The 19413-nt window shown below is 34.0% G+C and overlaps 1 protein-coding gene across 1 annotated transcript in view; it reads right to left on the minus strand.

The window, feature by feature from the left end:
- The window catches only part of Smp_153100 (putative potassium/sodium hyperpolarization-activated cyclic nucleotide-gated channel), a gene marked incomplete at its 3' end in the record, with an annotated part of 104042 nt that extends 89472 nt beyond the window's left edge, over positions 1-14570 (minus strand). The window contains exon 1 of the mRNA XM_018798662.1: positions 13755-14570. Within this exon, the coding sequence (XP_018653582.1) occupies positions 13755-14563 (809 nt within the window). The 5' untranslated portion in view covers positions 14564-14570. The remainder of the gene's footprint in view (positions 1-13754) is intronic.
- Positions 14571-19413: the final 4843 nt, after the last annotated feature.

The raw sequence follows: 19413 nt of genomic DNA on the forward strand, positions 1-19413 counted from the left end.
TCGATGTTAGACCACCACTGAAAACCTGAAAGCAATGGACGGCCATGTCGTCCTCGTATGGGACTACTCAGAAGTGCGCATCCATGATCCCTCACACAGAAATCGAACACAGGCCCTTCAGTCTTGCGCGGGAACGCTTAACCTCTAGACCACTGAGCCAGTATCCAATGATGTTAGTTTCTAACTTCAACCAAACCACGATATTGTGCTGCCATTGTCTTCAGTCAGTAGCTGCCTCATAGCAGACACGGTTGAACTCTACTGATCACGGCTTCTCACTTGAACTCCAGGAAATCTATCTTGTGCATATTTTTTCTTTGACCTTTAAGTTACCACGAAATCTAATTGAAATACTTAAAATATCTGGACACTTTATAACAAAATCTTTTTCTATTCTTCTGTAGACTCATATTTTTATTTAACCATTATAAATACAATTTTGCAGTTTGTGTAAATGATATCTTCAAAAAGAATATATACATTATTATCATGTTTGAAAATGAACTTTTTGAAATGAATAAGTTTCATACTACGATTATTTTTACAGAACTAGTATATTTTTCCAAGTGAATAAGTCAGGGGAAATAATTTATTGCTAGTGTGATGTAGATTATGAGGCAAGTATTCTGTACATGTTATAGTACACGAGAAACTCAGAAATCAATAGGTTGTCTGGCATTGAGAATATATTTCAGATTGAAATTACCTAATCCTATGAACACATAACATTTGTGTATATGTTTTGAATTTAACCCTGCTTTGGTTTGGGCACCCGGGCAGTATCACAGCCCTCACACAAATAAATGAAATGACGAATTCTACTGACAATACTATTCTCGCTCATACTAGAAGCAAGACAATTTGCATTATTATTATTATTTACCACATCGTTGTTTCACTCCCTTTTATTCCCGATTTGTGTACCCTTACTTTCCAACTTATGCAGCAGCTCGCCCATGGTGGAAACTCTGTCCTATCTAAACGATCTCTAGTCACTGTCTGGTCGAAAGTGAATGCTTCCACCGATTACGAATACTGAACCAGTCTTTCTGAAACCACGTACGCCATTCAAGCTGGCTTCCTTCAACGTTCGCACACTAATGCAGATCGGACAACAGATAGGGATGGCTATGTCTTTAGAAAGTCTTAATGTTGATGTTTGTTGTCTATCCGAGACCCATATTCAAGACTCTAGTGAAGTACTACGAATTCGCTCTCCATCTGTCGCTTCGAAAAGCTTGTTTCACGTGCGCTTATCCGGGGACTCTGTGGCATCTTCGTCTGGTCTTGCTGGCGTTGGCGTCGGACTAAGCGCTAGAGCTGAGGCAGCACTAATCGATTGGATCTCCATTAACAGTCGGTTATGTGCTGTTAGATTAGAAAGTTCCATCAAAGTGAGAAGAAACCGGCGTGAGAAACGGTGTCTTTTCGTCATCTCCGCCTATGCCCCGAAAGATTGCAGCCCGGATGCGATCAAGGATGAGTTCTACCACCAGTTAACAGCTCTTCTCCAGAAAGCGCGTTCGACAGATATTGTAGTATTAGCCGGAGACTTGAATGCACAGGTCGGGTGTCTAGGCACAGAAGCGAGTCGTTTAGGTGGCCGATGGGGACTTGTTGGTCGCAGGACAGATAACGGGGACCGTTTGCTGCAACTGTGCACAGACTACAACCTGTTTCTGGCTAGCACTAACTACCGGCAAAGTCATCGCCGGTGTGCCACCTGGCGTCCTCCCTCTGCATCCCAAGCCTGGACTCAGATTGATCACATCGCGATCAGCTACCGCTGGCGTGGTTGTGTACAAGACTGCCGCTCCTTTTGGAGTACCTATCTGGAGTCTGATCATGCCCTGGTCTGCGCCAATCTCACCTTACTTTTCAGTGGCCGAAGAATTGATCGCCATCAACGGATTGATGCTAGTAAACTGGCCGCAACTTCTGTTGCAAGTAAGTATCGAGCCGAGCTAGCTTCTAGGCTAGCTACCATCCCACCGAAAAGTATAGATGAGCATTGGTCGCAACTTCATGACGCCATGAAAATGGCGAGTAAAGTCGCTTGCGGCTTCGCGAAACGTCCCGCTTACAAGCACTGGGTTTCTTCTGGCTCCTTACAACTGATGGAAGCCCGTCGGTCTACTCCGGGTGACTGCATCTGGTACCTGCCGGAAGCTCTTCCAACTCATCCGAGCCACTGGCAGCAACAAGTCTGGTGTGAGTGAAACAATCTGTGAGGATGACGGGATGCCAATCACTAACATCTGTCGACGTCTTGGACGATAGGTGGAATTGTTCGAAGGACAGTTCAACTGGCCTGCTGCTCCGGCAACATCGAACAGATTGTCCTGCCCCCCATGGCCGGTGACGACTGATCCACCAAACGAGGCGGAAGTCCGCAAGGAACTCCAACTCTTGAAACGCTTACAAAGGTCTGGGAGCTAGAAAGTGTTCCAACATCATGGAATGAGTCGATAGTCGTCCCTATCTTTAAAAAGGGTTCACGTTGTTCCTGTAACAACTATCGGGGGATAAGTCTACTTCCGATTGCGTCCAAACTACTGGCTTCTGTCATTCTTCGTAGGTTGTTTAAAACCCGAGAACGATTGACTCGCGAGGAGCAGGCTGGTTTTCGTTCTGGTCGAGGATGCATTGATTACATCTTCACCCTCCGCCAAATGTTAGAGCACCGCCATACTTATCGCAGGCCAACAATCGTAGTGTTTCTTGATGTCAGGGCTGCCTTCGATTCGTTGGACAGGACTGTTCTCTGGGATTGTCTATTGAAGAAGGGTGTGCCTGAGAAGTTCATTAACATCTTAAAGGCCCTGTATACAAACACCTCAGGCAGAGTGAGGACATACAACCACCTTTCTCCCTTGTTCCATTCAAGCAGTGGGGTTAGGCAGGGTTGCCCAATCTCATCATTCCTCTTCAACTTTGCCATCGACGACATTCTGGAAACAGCTCTGATGGATGTAAGTAATGGCGGTGTGGATCTGCTGCCTGGAGAAAGACTTCTCGACCTTGAGTATGCGGATGATATTGTCTTACTGTGCGATAATGCCCAAGGCACGTAACCTACACTTAATCAGTTGGCAATCAGTGTCCGCAGGTACGGTATGTGCTTTGCACCCTCCAAGTGCAAAGTACTCCTACAAGACTGGCAGGATTCTAACCCTGTACTCACCCTGGATGGTGAGCAGATTGAAGTAGTTGAGAAGTTCGTGTATCTAGGTAGCTAAATAAGTGCTGGTGGTGGCGTGAGTGATGAGATTGATGCACGTATAATGAAAGCCAGAGCGGCTTATGCCGTCTTTGGCGCCTTCGTGATGTTAGTCTGGCTGTAAAAGGTCGGATCTACAACGCGTCGGTGAGAGCAGTCTTGCTCTATGCTTGTGAAACCTGGCCTCTCCGAGTTGAGGATGTTAGACAACTCTCTGTGTTCGATCATCGTTGTCTCCGAAGGATTGCTGACATCCAGTGGCAACAGCATGTTAGTAATGCAGAGGTTCGGCATCGTGTGTTCGGGCGCAGAGACGATAATTCGATTGGTGTCACCATCTTGAAACATCGACTTCGGTGGCTTGGACATGTTTTACGAATGTCGTCCCAGAGACTTCCACGTCGTGCATTATTTGCCGACGCTGGGACTGGTTGGAAAAAGCGGAGAGGAGGTCAGTGTATGACATGGTGTCGTGGCATGAAAGAAAGCTGCAAAGGGCTGGCTTCTGTTGGTCCTTCACGACTCCCTGGCTGGGGTCCGAGAGATGGTGCAACACAGTGGCTGGAGACGTTATCAGATATGACTCAGAATAGAAGCCAGTGGCGATCGTGATGTAACCTTCTTTTACTTTCTTTACAAAGAGTGGTTCTAACTTTCTTAACTGAGAGCGTTCTTCTGGTTGTACATTTCAGTTCCCCCCATCATTACTCTTCTCTTATTTTCATCTTTTTTTCTTTCTTTATATATACGCATCTTCCCCCTTTCTCCTCCCATTCTCATTATTTTGTGTGGCGCATATGTATTCGGTGCCCTTTGTACCAATATGTATGTGTTTAAATAAATAAATAAATAAATATAAATTTGAATTTAATTGTCCAGTGTTAAAAGACTTCGAATAAAGTATGGCCAGATGCACATTGCGTAATTCAAAGCACATCATGGATCTTTTCAAGTTTACCGGTTTCATTTTAACCAAACACAAAAAGCTCTACAATAACCATATTTGTCGAGAGAAATGCAGTATCAGTTCTGTTACTTATGAATAATCCTCAACTTCTGAGTTCGTTTATTTTGGCTGCATATTATTCAAAAAATCAAATTAGGTAAATTACCGTACTACATTGTAAACGCTGGTCAACTGGATAATAATAATCATGATAAAAATAATAAATGTAAACGAAATCACTTCCAAAATTTACAATTCTCTATCATTGAAAAAACGTTCATATTCAGGATGACCCGACCCAATAATTTAGAACAACCCTGTATTTAAATGGTTTAAAGTTTGTGTGTAATTGACCATTATTTAATCCAACTATCAAATTTTCTGATGTCCAAATATCCTGTTGTTTATTATGTAAGTATTAGTAAGTTAATCTAAGTAATGTAATTTTCCATGGATCTGTAAATGACTTAAAGCTCCTGGAGACGTGCAACAAAATCATGACCAAAAACACACTTTTTAAAAAAAACTACTATTTGTTACTAATTGATCACTAAAATGTTGCAACTGAGATACTTTGTTTATCCAGCATTTATTAGAGAAAACCTACTTATAGAGTAAATCGACACAGTACAAATACGTAATTCGAATCCATGTATCATATGACTACGGAATTGGTTTAAATAAGAAACTGGATTTACTGTAGGATTTTTCATACATGGCATTTATGCTGACCCTGTTGTTGGAAAGGTGTAGGAGAGCTTTTTGTCATAAATTTACCCTGTATTTGAGCTCTAGTTGAACAAAAACTGATATGTTATTACCAATATGCTGTGAAACATTGATTAAGTTCGAATAAGTTCTTAAAATTTTCAAAAAAATTAGTTACCCCTAAACCGTCAAGGGTACTAGAGCATCTAGTGTCTCATGGTAAAATGTGCATAATCATTATTTACGACTGGTTAGTTTATAATCTTTCGAAGAATCCCGATCTATCGGCAAGTATGGTTAGGGTATTATTAGACAGCCATTTGGTGACATAGGGTCACCATCTATGTAGCTATCCATCTAAAGTTTTCAAGTACCTTTCAAGTCACAAGTTAGGATCTGAAAGAGTGAAAAAGTCATATTGTTGTACTTTATTAGATGGTCTCATAGTTCTAATATATGAATTGTTGTAACATAATTGGTAAATAAGTGAAGCTACTGAAAATATATGTGCAGCTGCCAGATTTGTAGATCTAGATATCACAGACTGATGTCAAGTAGTGGGCCTTTGAAAACTAAAAAAGAGTGAAATAGGTGAGCTTCGGTACCAAAGATCTGATTTCTGTTTACTTAGAGTGAATATTTTACTCTGAATAACTCGAACACCTCTCACATCATGTAGTAAACCGCTCTGCGTTATTCAGGATAATAAGATGTTAGATTTCATCCACAATTGAATTATCAAATAGGCGATTAGTACAGTTTCACTTCTTAACAGTTACTTGTTAGTTGATTTGACAATGTTTTACCGTTTTAATAAAGTGAAAATTCCCATTTTGACATGTGATAAATAAAAAGGAACTAATCGAGCGAAGAAATTTCTTTTCCATCATTTTTTCATCATGGCTCTACACTAATTAAATAACACTCATGGAGTAGATACGTTACGTAATAATTATATGATGACATCAATTATAAACTAACATTAATTGGAAGAGAAGGATTAATACTAATCAAAGTTATTATTCGAAAATCAAGCTGTTGCTACGTTGCATAATATATAAAAATAGAGGAGAAATAACTAACAAAATATTTTGATGAATGGTCAGTAATATAGTAGTTATGTAAGAATCAAGAGACGAATGAAGAGAATAAGTAAAATACAAAAATACAAAAATGGAAGGAATAAGATAATTGTTTACCAAAATTCTGTTACAAACTCCGCTATACCGATGGCTAAGGTAGCGAGAGTGGTTGTACAAACTTCTTTTGGATACAAAGGTTCGGTTTGTGAATATGAATTGCGATGGCTTCAGCTATGTGCAATAGACGAGCTCGTAAACCATGTGGCAAATTTGATGGAATATGGTAGATAACCTTAAAAGCTTTATTAAGTTCAACCTGATGACCTGTGTCCACCAAGTGAGCGAGAATAGAACTCTTAATCCCCTTTACCTGTCCTTTGCTCAACCACGACGGATGGTGGTCTGTTATTCATTGACGAACTTGCTGAGTTGTACGCCCTATATAACTGGCTCCACAGGAGCAGTTGAATTGGTTAATACACATAGATGTGGCGAATTCAGGCAGTCTGTCTTTATTAACAGTTCTTATTGTGGGGCGGTTGTAGAAGACGGTACTCAGTCAGGCTGCATTAAATGTTTTCTGTACTGCCCTTCTTAACCTCTGTGTCAAGATTTCTTCCGTAGCATCATTTAAGAATTGTAACTTTAGGAACAATACCTTCTTCGGAACGGTAGGTACCCTTGTCCTTCTTTTCGTCTCCGTCATGTGTTTGTCGATGAATTTCATTGGGTACCCATTCCTACTAAGCAAGTTTCGAATATTAACCAATTCATCTAAAATAATGATTCATCGTGCTAGAATGATTTGCTCATTCCTTTTTACCGTTTTATTTTGTAGTATTTTTAAAATCACTAATAAATTTTGGCAAAAGATGGCAAACAATCTTAGACATGAGAATAATCAGCATTTACTCTTTTCAACAACTTTTTGTACTCTGAGATCATTATTGTTGAGTGCCTTTGTTAATTTGAATAATAATAATAAACTCTGTATTACTGGCTTACTCCATAACTCGACGAAAACATACGTATATTTCTATTTAATTAATATTTAGTTAAATGTGATAACTACTCTTAATTATTTAAAAAATAAATATGTAACTTCTTCACAGGTGGATGTATACCTTATAAAGTTTTGTCATAGGAATAAAACCGTGAACCATGAACTAAAAGAATCATTCATTTGATTTATAGATTTCATATTTACGTTTCAGTTTAAATCAATTGAAACTTCAGTGAAACAGCGAAGTCTTGGTGATGAAGGTGGGCCAGAAGTCCCAGATTAGAGCACCACTCCTACTACTTTGATTTGGGTAACTTATTAGTATGAATAATCTTTAGACTTGAATTGTAGAAGAGGCAAATACCTAATCAATGAGTTAATCATATTTATATGTGGCAAAAAAGGTGTTTCAAGAGAATTCTCTTTATATGTTTTAGAAGGTTTTCATTCATTATTAAAATAACCATCATTGTTTTCTGTCAGCATTTAACTGCATAATCAAATTTAACTACTTCACATATCTGATACCATTAATGAAAACACGTAAAATATTTATTTAACTGCTTCATAGTCTAACTGTAGACTAGAAACTTCAGCATTTTTTTCATACTGATTGACATTTATCTTGATATGTACGAAGTGCTTTTTTCAGATACTAGCTGTGATTTCGTTTTTTCGTATAAAAAGCAACACGCTATTGATGTTAATCATATCTCTAGATCACTCAAAGGACCAAGTAGAAAATAGTCTTGTGTTAAACAATACAAACTTCAAAATGATTTACATATATCTGAAGTGAAAAACATTTTTGAAAGTAACTGGTTATAGTTTTTTTTTAATTCGTTTTCTGGCTCAAAATATGCATACTAAGTTAAGCATGATAATACCAAATTTGATGGACAGATCAAATAGCCTGTTGTGCGCATAAAGTATTGTGTTTAACTTCAAGGCACGTTAAACAGTGTAGGTCAATTATACTTTCTATGTAAAAATGAATCGAATTCCAATGAATTAAGTAGGAATAGTAAATATCAGATTTAAGGAAAACATAGCGTTGTTTTATAACTCAGCACATGATTTCTTTTTGTGAAGTAAACCTCAAGTTTTATTCTCCCACTCGCGGTTTCAGAAATAATATACGTTTTATCGTTACTTCTCTTATATTATGACTGTATTTCAAATATTACCTAGATTCAGTTAGCATTACTTAACAGTAAAACTACTTATATTTGTATGGATACGCTAAAATAGCAGACTCAAAGTTGTCTGGTCACACATATACTTGTCAAGATATTTTATATGAAAATTAATACAGGTCAATTAAATGAAGGTTCAAGTAAACAAATAGACCTAGACAATACACGAACGATTACGTCATATCCTGTTGCGTTTGTGTGGACACGCATTGATAAGGAGGAGTATTCGAACTATGCAACCAAGGTTCATGAAATAAATACTTAAATGGCTTCAAAATCAGTTAATGTCAAAGGATCTGATCAACATGGGAAGAAGGAAAACATGTTCATCGAAAGCAAAACACATAGTTGGAACGGAGCACAGAATTGGCATTAACACAGATTCTAAAACGTTGTATAGGAACTGTCGAGGACGAATTCTCAGCATTGGCTAGTTGTAAATTTAAACCCCTTTTGTGTACAAAAACAATCTATTGTAACCTTGAATTTGTCCCGGTAATCCTTAAGTCATTTTATGGCCTAGGGTAATGCGACAATTTCCTATTCATTCTATATGATGTTAATTTTTTCTCTCTCCCCTTTATTACCTTGTTTACTTGAACTTTCATTTAATTGACCTTTGTTAATTTTCATATAAATTGTCTTGACAAGTGTGTGTGTGACCAGATTGTTTGAAATGTATAGCGCAAATACATCACACTTTTCAGATCAACTCCATCTTCTCATTGCTCTATCGAAATTTATATACGGGACAAATGGCTTTAAATATGGAAATACTTTGCTTCTAATATGTTAGCTTATAAAAAATATTAAATTATCAAATACGGCTTTCATAATGTAAATTAAAATATTAATTCAGTAACCTTTATTTTAGTATATAGTGATTGTGCATTTTACAGTCAGTCGCAACATTAAATCCATCAGTTAATCGTGGAAATGAAGCTTCGTCATTGATAGTCAGCAATATATTGTATTACATTCAATAAGAAGAATATATTTGTAAAATCTCAGCGAATGAATTTGAAGTAAATGCTTGGACCAGATTGCCAGGCTAAACGTTGGATTTACTTCAAATTCATTATCTGAGATTTTACAATTATATTCTTCCTATTTAATTTCTTATATCAACTAGGCGCGCAAATACTGTGAAACTATTCGCTCTAATTTAGACGAAAGTTCTTATATATATATATATATATATTGCATTGTTTCCACTTTGGAAGAAACTAAATGCAGGTTTTCACTTTACTCGAAATTGATAATCTATCGATCACCATATACATTGACCAAGATTTGCTTTTTAGTTAGGAATGGATTGCTAACTTAAAACAATGTATGGATGCTAAAAAAATACATCATCCGCAAGCATATATCATACATATGTGGTATATTTCGTCGTATATCTCTGGGAAATTATGACAGCAATTACTCAGCCACTGACAACAGTTGGTCATGATGAATTCGTTTTGTAAAAGAAAGAACGTGAGAAGCGTTGATAGTACTGATAACACTGTCGTTTCGCCAGTCTGTAATCAGCTATTGCACTCAATATTTGATTAAAAAGTAACTTGTCATTGAATTGGATATTATAAGACAGTAAAGGACTGGATGCTTTTCGTCCTAATTCGACGATGACAAACATTTTCCTTTCGTATTAAATTGAACTTCACACTGTTTTTAGAATTATAGTTCGTTAAGATAGATTTGTTTAGTCAGATGTTATTCATGAGCTGGAAAATATTTACTATACGTCTATGATCTTAAAAATTGATTGTATGACTAAGTTTTATATGGAGAAATCCTTTGGTATTTACGGTTTACGTTTATCGAAGCTAGAATCGATGGATTAGAAGGGAATAAACTGGAAAAGAAGGGAGATGGATAAAATGGTAAATGAAGTTATTTCATTACATCTGTTCACCAAATGTGTAGATTTCATGATGCACGAGGGATTCTCTTAAGGGTAGGTTCATTTTTTCACTGATGAGATAATTGTATTATTGCCCTGTATAAGTATCATAAACTCACTACTTTTAAAGTTCATATGAGAAAAGTAAGCAAAGTATTATAAAACATTTAAAAAATTCAGTGATCTTGACTATAAATATAGTAGGTGAAGTATTGAAACCTTAAGAATACTGGTTTTCTCAATGTAAATGTGCTATCCATTTTTCTAGTCAGTTATCTTATACCTCAGAATAGTATTGTGTAATGACACTTTATGTTTAAGGTGAATACTTGAATTTACTTAGATTTTCACAGAATAATGAAACTCCTCAACTGAACCATTTAAGTGTAAAAGGATATCGTAAACGGAATATCTGTGTCTTAATTTAATTTTAGTAAGGAAATTTCGGAATATTGTTTTATATAAAAATAATACTATACTTAAAATAACATTAATATAAATTTGTAATTCTTTCGGTATGGTCACTGTTAATTGTCTTGCCCTACTTGTAACTACTACTGAATAAATTTCATGAAATATTATTATAAACGTTGTATTAAGTATTGACACAAATTTACTTAGAAAGTAAGATTTAGTAACGGTATGTGAATGATACTATGTACTTTAGTGAAATTATACATAACTACACATTTTATACATTTCCATTAACCAATTAATAATTATTTATTAGATTTCTCAAATAAGTCGATCAAACGTATAACAAACAATTGAAAACGTTCTTACCTATACGCCTTTCACTTTATATTGTATATTTGGAAATTACGCTTTATTTTTAATAACCTGAATCCTAAATAACATAAACATCGAGCAACATTATACACTTACAATGATACATAAATGTAGATTAAATATGTTAAATCTATCTATCAATTTAAGAATAACCTTTAAATTAACTTTAGAAGTGGAAGGTCTTTTTTTATAAAATCATTTCATTTACGGTGAACAGTCGGACATACAATAAGTAGGTACATTCCATTTATTACACAGAAAAGTACAATTAATTTGAAAACAAAGAGAAATAAGCATGAAATGAAATGATATCTAGTAATACCAATGGTAAAATATTCATTAGAAACAGAAAACGATTATTAAAGTTACGAAATTTTAAGCTTATATAAATAATTTATTTCATAAGTTAATCAAATTCTCAGTTACAACATTTAATGTTAACTTTTAACTATTTAGACGGAATATCGGCAGTTTTCTTGACAGACAAGTGTCATTCGGTGAACTATTTAGTTAATGTGTAACTTCATGACCCATTTATTTTAGCAGAGAAATATCAATCGATCCACGTCACAAACTTTGTCCAGAATAGAGCTACACAACTCTTTGGGTTCCATAAACAATACTATTTTTTCTGACTATGGATTAATATTTTCATGGTTTGCGTATTCACCCAGAGACAATGCATCATTATAACCCAAATCCAGTGTTGTTATTTGACTAAGTTTTGCAGTTTAACTTTCCACTAAAATTTACGAATCGATAACCAATCAAGTAGTCAGTAAAACAAATTCTTAATATATAAATGTACTTTTCACTATCTTGAAATTTTCATTCCGTAAACGTTCATGTGTTTTGGAACAAACGTACTTAATGAAGACGTAACTACCGATTTTTCTTAATCTTTAGTACACATAACTCATTAATCTGAGCGTTTAAACAATCAAGTATGCAAACAATCACACTGAAAACAAAAATATGAAAAATATTTTATTTAATAAAATTAATTTGATGTCGTTTTCGAATAGATTTTTTATGATATTTTGCTTCAATGTAAAAGTTTTTCATTCACTTTGAATTTTCCGTTTCTTCTAACACATGTGGTTTTGAGATAGTTCCTGTTATCTTTCTAGTTGGCACTACGAGCATCACTTTTGTCGGTGTATGATTATGGAACCTAACAACCATGTTCATAAGTTTGTTTCTAATAATTGGTGATATTACTATACTCAATAGATATTCCTAAATAAACAAAATTGTGTGACATATTTCGCATAGGCCCAATAGAATAAGAGATATAGCACCACATAACTCTTATCTAAACCTTGGAACTGAAAAAAAATAATTAAGCGAACGACTAACAGTTTTGCAGCATTAATAGCTTCTAGCCTGGGAAAAACACCAATTGAAGTAACCAACTACCGGTTTCAAGTATCACACAACTAATGTTTATATGGGGATGGCAACATAATCCATTTTGGACTTTCTTGATTGTCTTTGAAACATTACACAGTGACCACCAACGTAGGAAAAGTATGAAATTGTTTAATGTATATTATTTTAGAATGGTCTTACTTGTGAGGATGTAAATAGGGAGAAGTACATTGGTGTTGCCAAATCACAATAGTTTTATTAGCAGCTACAGATATGGGTATGTATAGCAAGTAATCAGTTATGTTTGAAATTACATTAATATCCAATGTGACAAGTTTTTGAGGAAAACTAATGTTCCATGCATTGAATTATTCTCATAAATTTTACAAGTAACAAATGATATGAACATTGATGAGTTCAATCTAACCTGGTATATAACTGTGAATAAATACAAGAACTACTTATACTAGCTGAAATGCGTAGATAAAGTCACTTTAACTTAATTCTATTAACACGAATTAATGATCTAAAAATTATTTAGAAGAGATATAAAACCAATAATATACATATGTGTAATTAGACAGCAGTTTTATTTTGTGATTTCTAACAAAACAAATTGGAAAGACTAAAGAAACCTAGAGTTGAAAAAATTGTAACAATCTATTAGAATCGAAATTTATAAAACTGTGAAAAGCTAGTAAACATGGAAATCATATAAAAAAAATCAATTATAGATACGACAGATAACGTAATTATGGTACATAACTAAGAAATCCAAATTTACTTAAATGTTTTTAAAACTTGTTGGTTTCCCCACAACGTTTTCATCTACTACAAACATTTTCGATGCAAATATTTTCCTATTTTTTTTCATAATGTCTTATATCATTTAATATTCTATTGATAATTCATAAAATAAATATATATTAAATGAAGTGTTCATTAATTATATTTCAATTATTGATGTTAATTATTGGTTTAAAAGTTTAACGAGATTGTAAACACTATTCACTACTTTACCATTAGAATTTTGAGTTATTAAATTGATTTAGTTATACGATGAAAGAAAAATGGACTTTTTTCATGAAACTTTAAAATGAAATGTTTTATATAAGGAATGAAGTCTGGTATTGTAATACTCTAAAAACTAGTCAAGTTACATAAACCTAATTATGCAAGTGTTACAAATCTTAAAGTGAGTCCTTTGTAGGTTATATAAGTCAATAGTTACTTAAATCCTGGCGAGTAGTGTATGTTATATTTTACTTTATAAAATGCGTATGGGATTGTGTCGATAATAAAGTAGTCTCTATGGCTTAACATTTGTTGTTTTATAAATGTAAATTAAATTCCTATCATGTATACTGTTTATAAAAATTACATAAGTAGTAAAAACTACAAAAGCGAATAGGTTTAAGACCAGTAATATACATCTTTGTTCAGTTCAAAGTAAATATATGCTGTTGAATTATAAAGTTAGGTCGTGTAATCCATAATAAGATGAGAAAGTAAACATTTCGAGTAACTCACCGAAAATTACTGCATGGATGTATGATCCATTTACCTTGTTCACGCTGCCTACGTTTTTCACATGCTAAGGCTACTTTGTTGCCAAATAATTTGAGCGCTAATTTATTATCCGATGGTTGAAAGAATGAAATAAATTGTTCTTTTAAGTTGTACAAAGACCATCCTCGTTCACGGAAACTACTCTTATTGTCTATATTATTATTAATAACACTTTGGCGTTGGTGACTATATGGAGTTTTAGTATCCAAAGATAATGGTTCTTCGATTTCATTTAAAATAGAATTGTCACCACCAATATCCATATATGATGCTACTTCATTAAATGATAGAGATTTTAATTCATCTTTTTGTTCTGGAAGGTTGATAGTATATCTACGCGTATGTGGTTGTTTTAAACGTTTTATCGGTGCGCATGTTTTGTTAGTTGTGTCAATGTTGCAATTTGAGTCTGCAGTCAACAAATGCAAACTATTTAACAGTCCTACTGAATAATAACGAAAGCGCAATTTATTGTTGAGTTTTTTCATGTTATTACTTTTGTCTTTATCAGCTGGTAATTTTTTATCTGACATTTCTCTAAATACTTTTATATTTTCTGGTTGTACATGCATTTCCGTTTTTTGTTCCGTGGACATATCATTTATATCATCTATATGTTGATTTAAATTCAAGTGTTGTAGCTCCCAAATTTCAGATGAACTCTTAAGTGGGATATCATTTGTATCATTTATCGTTGATGTCTGAAAACTTAAAAGTTTTCTATTCATTTTCTTTTCACATACAAGTAATTGATTGAACTGTTCTTGCATAGTTTTTAGCAATCATATTATTATTAAACTGTTGTCGGAAAATATTCATTTTTCTAAATTTATTACTTCACGGTTTTTAACCTATAAGAAGATTTGTTTGACATAATTGGAAGTTAGCATGTGTATTTGATTCTTATATAATATTTCAATAAAAAATGGAAATAACTTTATTGATATCTTAGTTTTGTTTGAGTTCTATTATAGTAATTGTTTAATGGTCAACTTTTCATCTTTGACTTGTTTGTGACTCAGTTATATAATCGTTATCCTGATCTAACAATTATTTAACCAATTATAGTACGGACAATGCTTATTCATTTCAACCAATCAAGTTATTTTAAATATTTATAGTTGTCAGGATAGACAAACAAATTCGATTCTTAAGCAAAGATGGATAGTGGCTAGCAGTGGAATCAAGAACGCGTGTTTATTCCTATATGGGACTAGTCGGCTGGGTGTATCTGCATCCCAGAGATGATCACTTCGGGGCTTGAACCCAGCACCGTTCGCTTAAAAAGCCATCACGTTATCCACTTAGCTACTGAGTCCTGATAGCCACTTGCTTGTGCTGTATCGAGGCATTACGCACAGTATGCATATATGCCAATAAGAGACTGACCAGTTGCAGTCCTAAACATCAATGGGAAGATTCAAACAAGTAATACTAAGTAGTTTATGACATTTATCAATGTATATTGGCTTAAGCATGTCTAAATTTTGTTGTAAAAACATTCCGTTTATACTACTGGGTCGAAACCATATACTCCTCCTTCTCATGAAAAAATGTGACAGTTATCCAATATCGTTTAGGTGAGTAACTTTCTCTTGGCTAATATTATTTGTCATGGTGATATGGTGCATTTCACTTGACATAACAAACTTTTCATAGCTCCTTGATTCGATAAACTACATATCTTTACTTCGTTTTAGAGTTGAAATCTTTCAAAACTAATGTAAATTATTCACCAATATACTAAAATACTATGCTTTCCATGGTTTTTGGATAAATTTCGAATTTACTTCAGAAAACAAGTTTTAGTATATCGAACACAGAGTGACATGATTTAGTCAAAAGTAAATTATCATTTTGAAGGACGCAACACAATAGATAAACACTTAAAAACTTGTTTTGAATACTTTCTCCATCTAAAAAAGGTGTAAGCTCACGTGAAGAATGAAGCCGGGCTTGTGAGATCTTAGTTAAACCAATTAAAAAAGATCATTTTTTTTATTGAGTATTACATTTTAAGTTAATCTTGGTAACGTTAAACAAAAACTTATTTTTACAGTACAGTCAGGTGACATTCATTAGAATCTCAGTTGTGTGAAATTACTTACAGTTTGAATACATTTTAGCCCATTATTTTCTCTGAGCAGGTTGCATATGATTAGAAGTAAATAAAGGAATTCGACCAAAATAAATTCCTTTGTCATCAAATGTAAAACAAAAAAGTATTTTATAAAACTATTTATTAGTATATTTGTGTGTCAGTCTGAGAGCTTCTTCAAAACTGTAATATTCAGTTCCTAAACCCGAAGATTGAAGCTTGGCTATTACTAAGTACTTAATGGAATCCACTTACCAAGTATAAGTTTATATTCTCAGAGTTGAGTTACAAAATGTGCGATTTCATGTTACTAATCTAAATCATTGTTAGGAAAGAGTGTGGTCCGAAAACATGAAATAAATAAAGACACGGTATTTTAACCACAAATTCACTGTATTCTCTAGATTGAGTAGTTTGCTTGTGTTACTGTTGTCTGTCGCATTACTGTTATACCATGATGGTACTGAAAACTGAGACTTCAAATATGTGGAATTTCGATTTATAGATTAAGCAATCAGACTTAAGACAGAGATACTTAGATTTTGGGTGAGAAATTCATTACTCCATAAGGCTGAATAACATTTCAGCATTATAGCCGATATCAGTTGATGATGAAAAACCTAACTGTAATCTTCAACCGTAATTTCTAATTCTATCTCCTATTCCCGATTCCTCAATCTAGTTAATAACCATATTTTAACACTAGTAACTGGTTGAATTTTCACAATATCACTTTGATATCACTCAAACGTCCTTCATAAAAAATAGTCTCTTCCTTTTTTATGATCATTGAGTATAGCTTTGAATTCTTGTTTAAGTTTTAGATTCGGTACTGAATGTAAAAATAAATGTTATGTTAAATGGCTAATGAATATATTTGAATAAATATTTATTCTGGGTTGATTTTACTTACTTATTTACTTACGCCTGTTACTCTCAATGGAGCATAGGCCGCCGACAGACAATCGTCAACCCACTCTGTCCTCTAGCCTTCCTTTCTATTTCTATCAAAATTTTGTTCATTCTTCTCATGTCTGTCTCCATTTCTCGGCCTAATGTGTTCTTCGGTCTTCCTCTTTTCCTATGACCTTCAGGATTCCATGCGAGGGCTTGCCTTGTGACGTAGTTGGGTGCTTTCCTCAATGTGTGTCCTATCCACTTCCAGCACTTCTTCCTTATTTCTTCCTCCGCTGGAATCTGGTTTGTTCTCTCCCACAGCATGAATTAATTTTCTCAGCATAAAAATATGAAATAGATGAATCTTTGTTTGTTTATTGAATTACTCAATTCACATTTAACCAAACAATTAGAAAAATGAAACGCTTATAAAGTATGAGAAATTTAGAGATTCAGGAAAATCGAGTGTTGCATGCTTATTAAACTAATGATACAGTGAAGTAGATCTATGACCTCAACTGTAAATACTTCGTAATTTAGAAGTTCAAGTATTCCTTAATTAAACTAAATGCCGAATAAATTTAAAATTCGTCAACTTTAATTCGAAAATGCCTACATCTGTTAAGTATAGTGAAATATTTCAGTTTTGTTTTTAATTCAGTCACGGAAAAACTATTGAAATCTATTCACCTTGAAAATTTCATTGTCCTAACGATATTGGCTATTTAATTTTTGTTGTAATAACTAACATTAAAATGAGGACATTCGAATTTATTCTTCATTTTATTTTTTAAGATATTTTTTATCTAATTTTTCTCTATAGATTGAATGTACATAGTTCTTTTTGGAATATCAAGTAAGCGAAAGTAACAATAACATTTTTGGACTTGCTTCGAAAGATAAACTTCAGTAATTTTGAGAATTTAGTATAAATCTGTTTTAGAAAACACTATTACAATATGTGAATAACACATTTTTATTAAAACTCTGGAATAGTGAAATATTCATTGGATTGAGAATCGGAATTCCGAATGTTTTTTACAAGAAAAAAGTATATCTAATTAGAATTTTGCAAAACTCTAACCATATTTATAGTCCATAAATCCTAATTAACTTCATGTTTATTGCTATCATTACCAACGTTAGATTTTAATTATTATAAGATAGTTTAGTTAAATCAAATGTGAATTATTTATAACAGCTGAAAGAAAACTTATTTTTTAAACTGAACAGTAAAAGCTAAAAGCTATAAACGGACTATTTAAGAATATTCTTTTTGAGTCACATTCGGACTGAATTATCAAATAGATAAAAGATATAACTATTTTATCTACAAAACATTACTTGACGTGGAGTTTGTAAAATCATGAACATTTTGGAGACTTAATAGTATATCTTAATAGTTGAGATTATGAGTCGATTGAAGCTGGAGCACCATGGAAAACCTGGAAGCACTGGATGGACGTTTCGACCTACTGTGGGATTCCTCAGCAGTGCGCATATACGATCCCGCCCCACGAGGTTCGAACCCAGAACCTATCAGTTTCGCGGGCTAGCGCTTAACCTCTAGACAACTAAGCCGGCATCCACTGGTGTTAATGTCTAACTTCAACCAATCCACGAAATTGAGTGACACATCTACCATTGTCTTCAGCGAGATACTATCTCACAACAGACCTGGTTGAACTCTGCTGGTCATGGCTTCTCACTAGAGCTCCAGGAAATGCCTCTTGAAGCCAGTCACTAGTGAGCATATGTTGATTAATATCAGAAGGGGGTTTTTGTGGATATTATAGTAATTTTAATAGTTGAGATCATGAGTCAATTATTAAATTTACTATAATATCCGCAAAATCCCCTTCTGATATTATTAGTATATGCAGTAATTTACCAATTATTATGTAACGGATAGCGCACTTAAACGTTTAATATACTTTCTATAAAGTTTTCAATAAATTTTGTCGAGAATCGCATTGTACTTATTTAGTTGTAAACAAAGATGATTTTCAGCCAACTGAGAAATATGTGTTTATGCAAATTTTAGGTAAAATACATAAAATGTGATATAACAGACACTTATAGATTATCATTAAAATCATGAACCGTTCAATGATAAACCTCACTAAACACCTAAAACGACTGAACAGCCGTTTTGGCATAGTATGGGACTCCTCAAAAGTGCGCATCCACGATTTTTCACACACAAATTGAACTAAGAGCTTTCGGTATCGCGCTCGGTCGCTTAATCTCCGACATCCAACAGTGTTATTGAATAACTTAAATCAATCCATGATCTCCCACAACCCTTCATCAATCGCCTTAAGTGGATAATTGTCTCACACCCGTTACCACTGGAGTACAATCTGTGCTGACTCGTGATTTCAGCAGTGAAAATACTAGAATCTCCACAATTCCTCATACAGATAACTTTAATAACTGGCTGAATCTTGAAAGTAAATCATTGGATATCAAAAAATTGGTTTGAATGTAATGCCCGTGCCTCTTGGTCTGAAGACACTGGGTTTGACCATTGATGGAATCACTTTTGTGTACCACTAATTTGCATCATAATGACAACAATCAAATATCCAATAATCCGTGAGTTTAAATTGTAGTTTAGATAAC

This window comes from Schistosoma mansoni, chromosome 7, assembly GCF_000237925.1.
Source record: "Schistosoma mansoni strain Puerto Rico chromosome 7, complete genome".
NCBI classification, from domain to species: domain Eukaryota; kingdom Metazoa; phylum Platyhelminthes; class Trematoda; order Strigeidida; family Schistosomatidae; genus Schistosoma; species Schistosoma mansoni.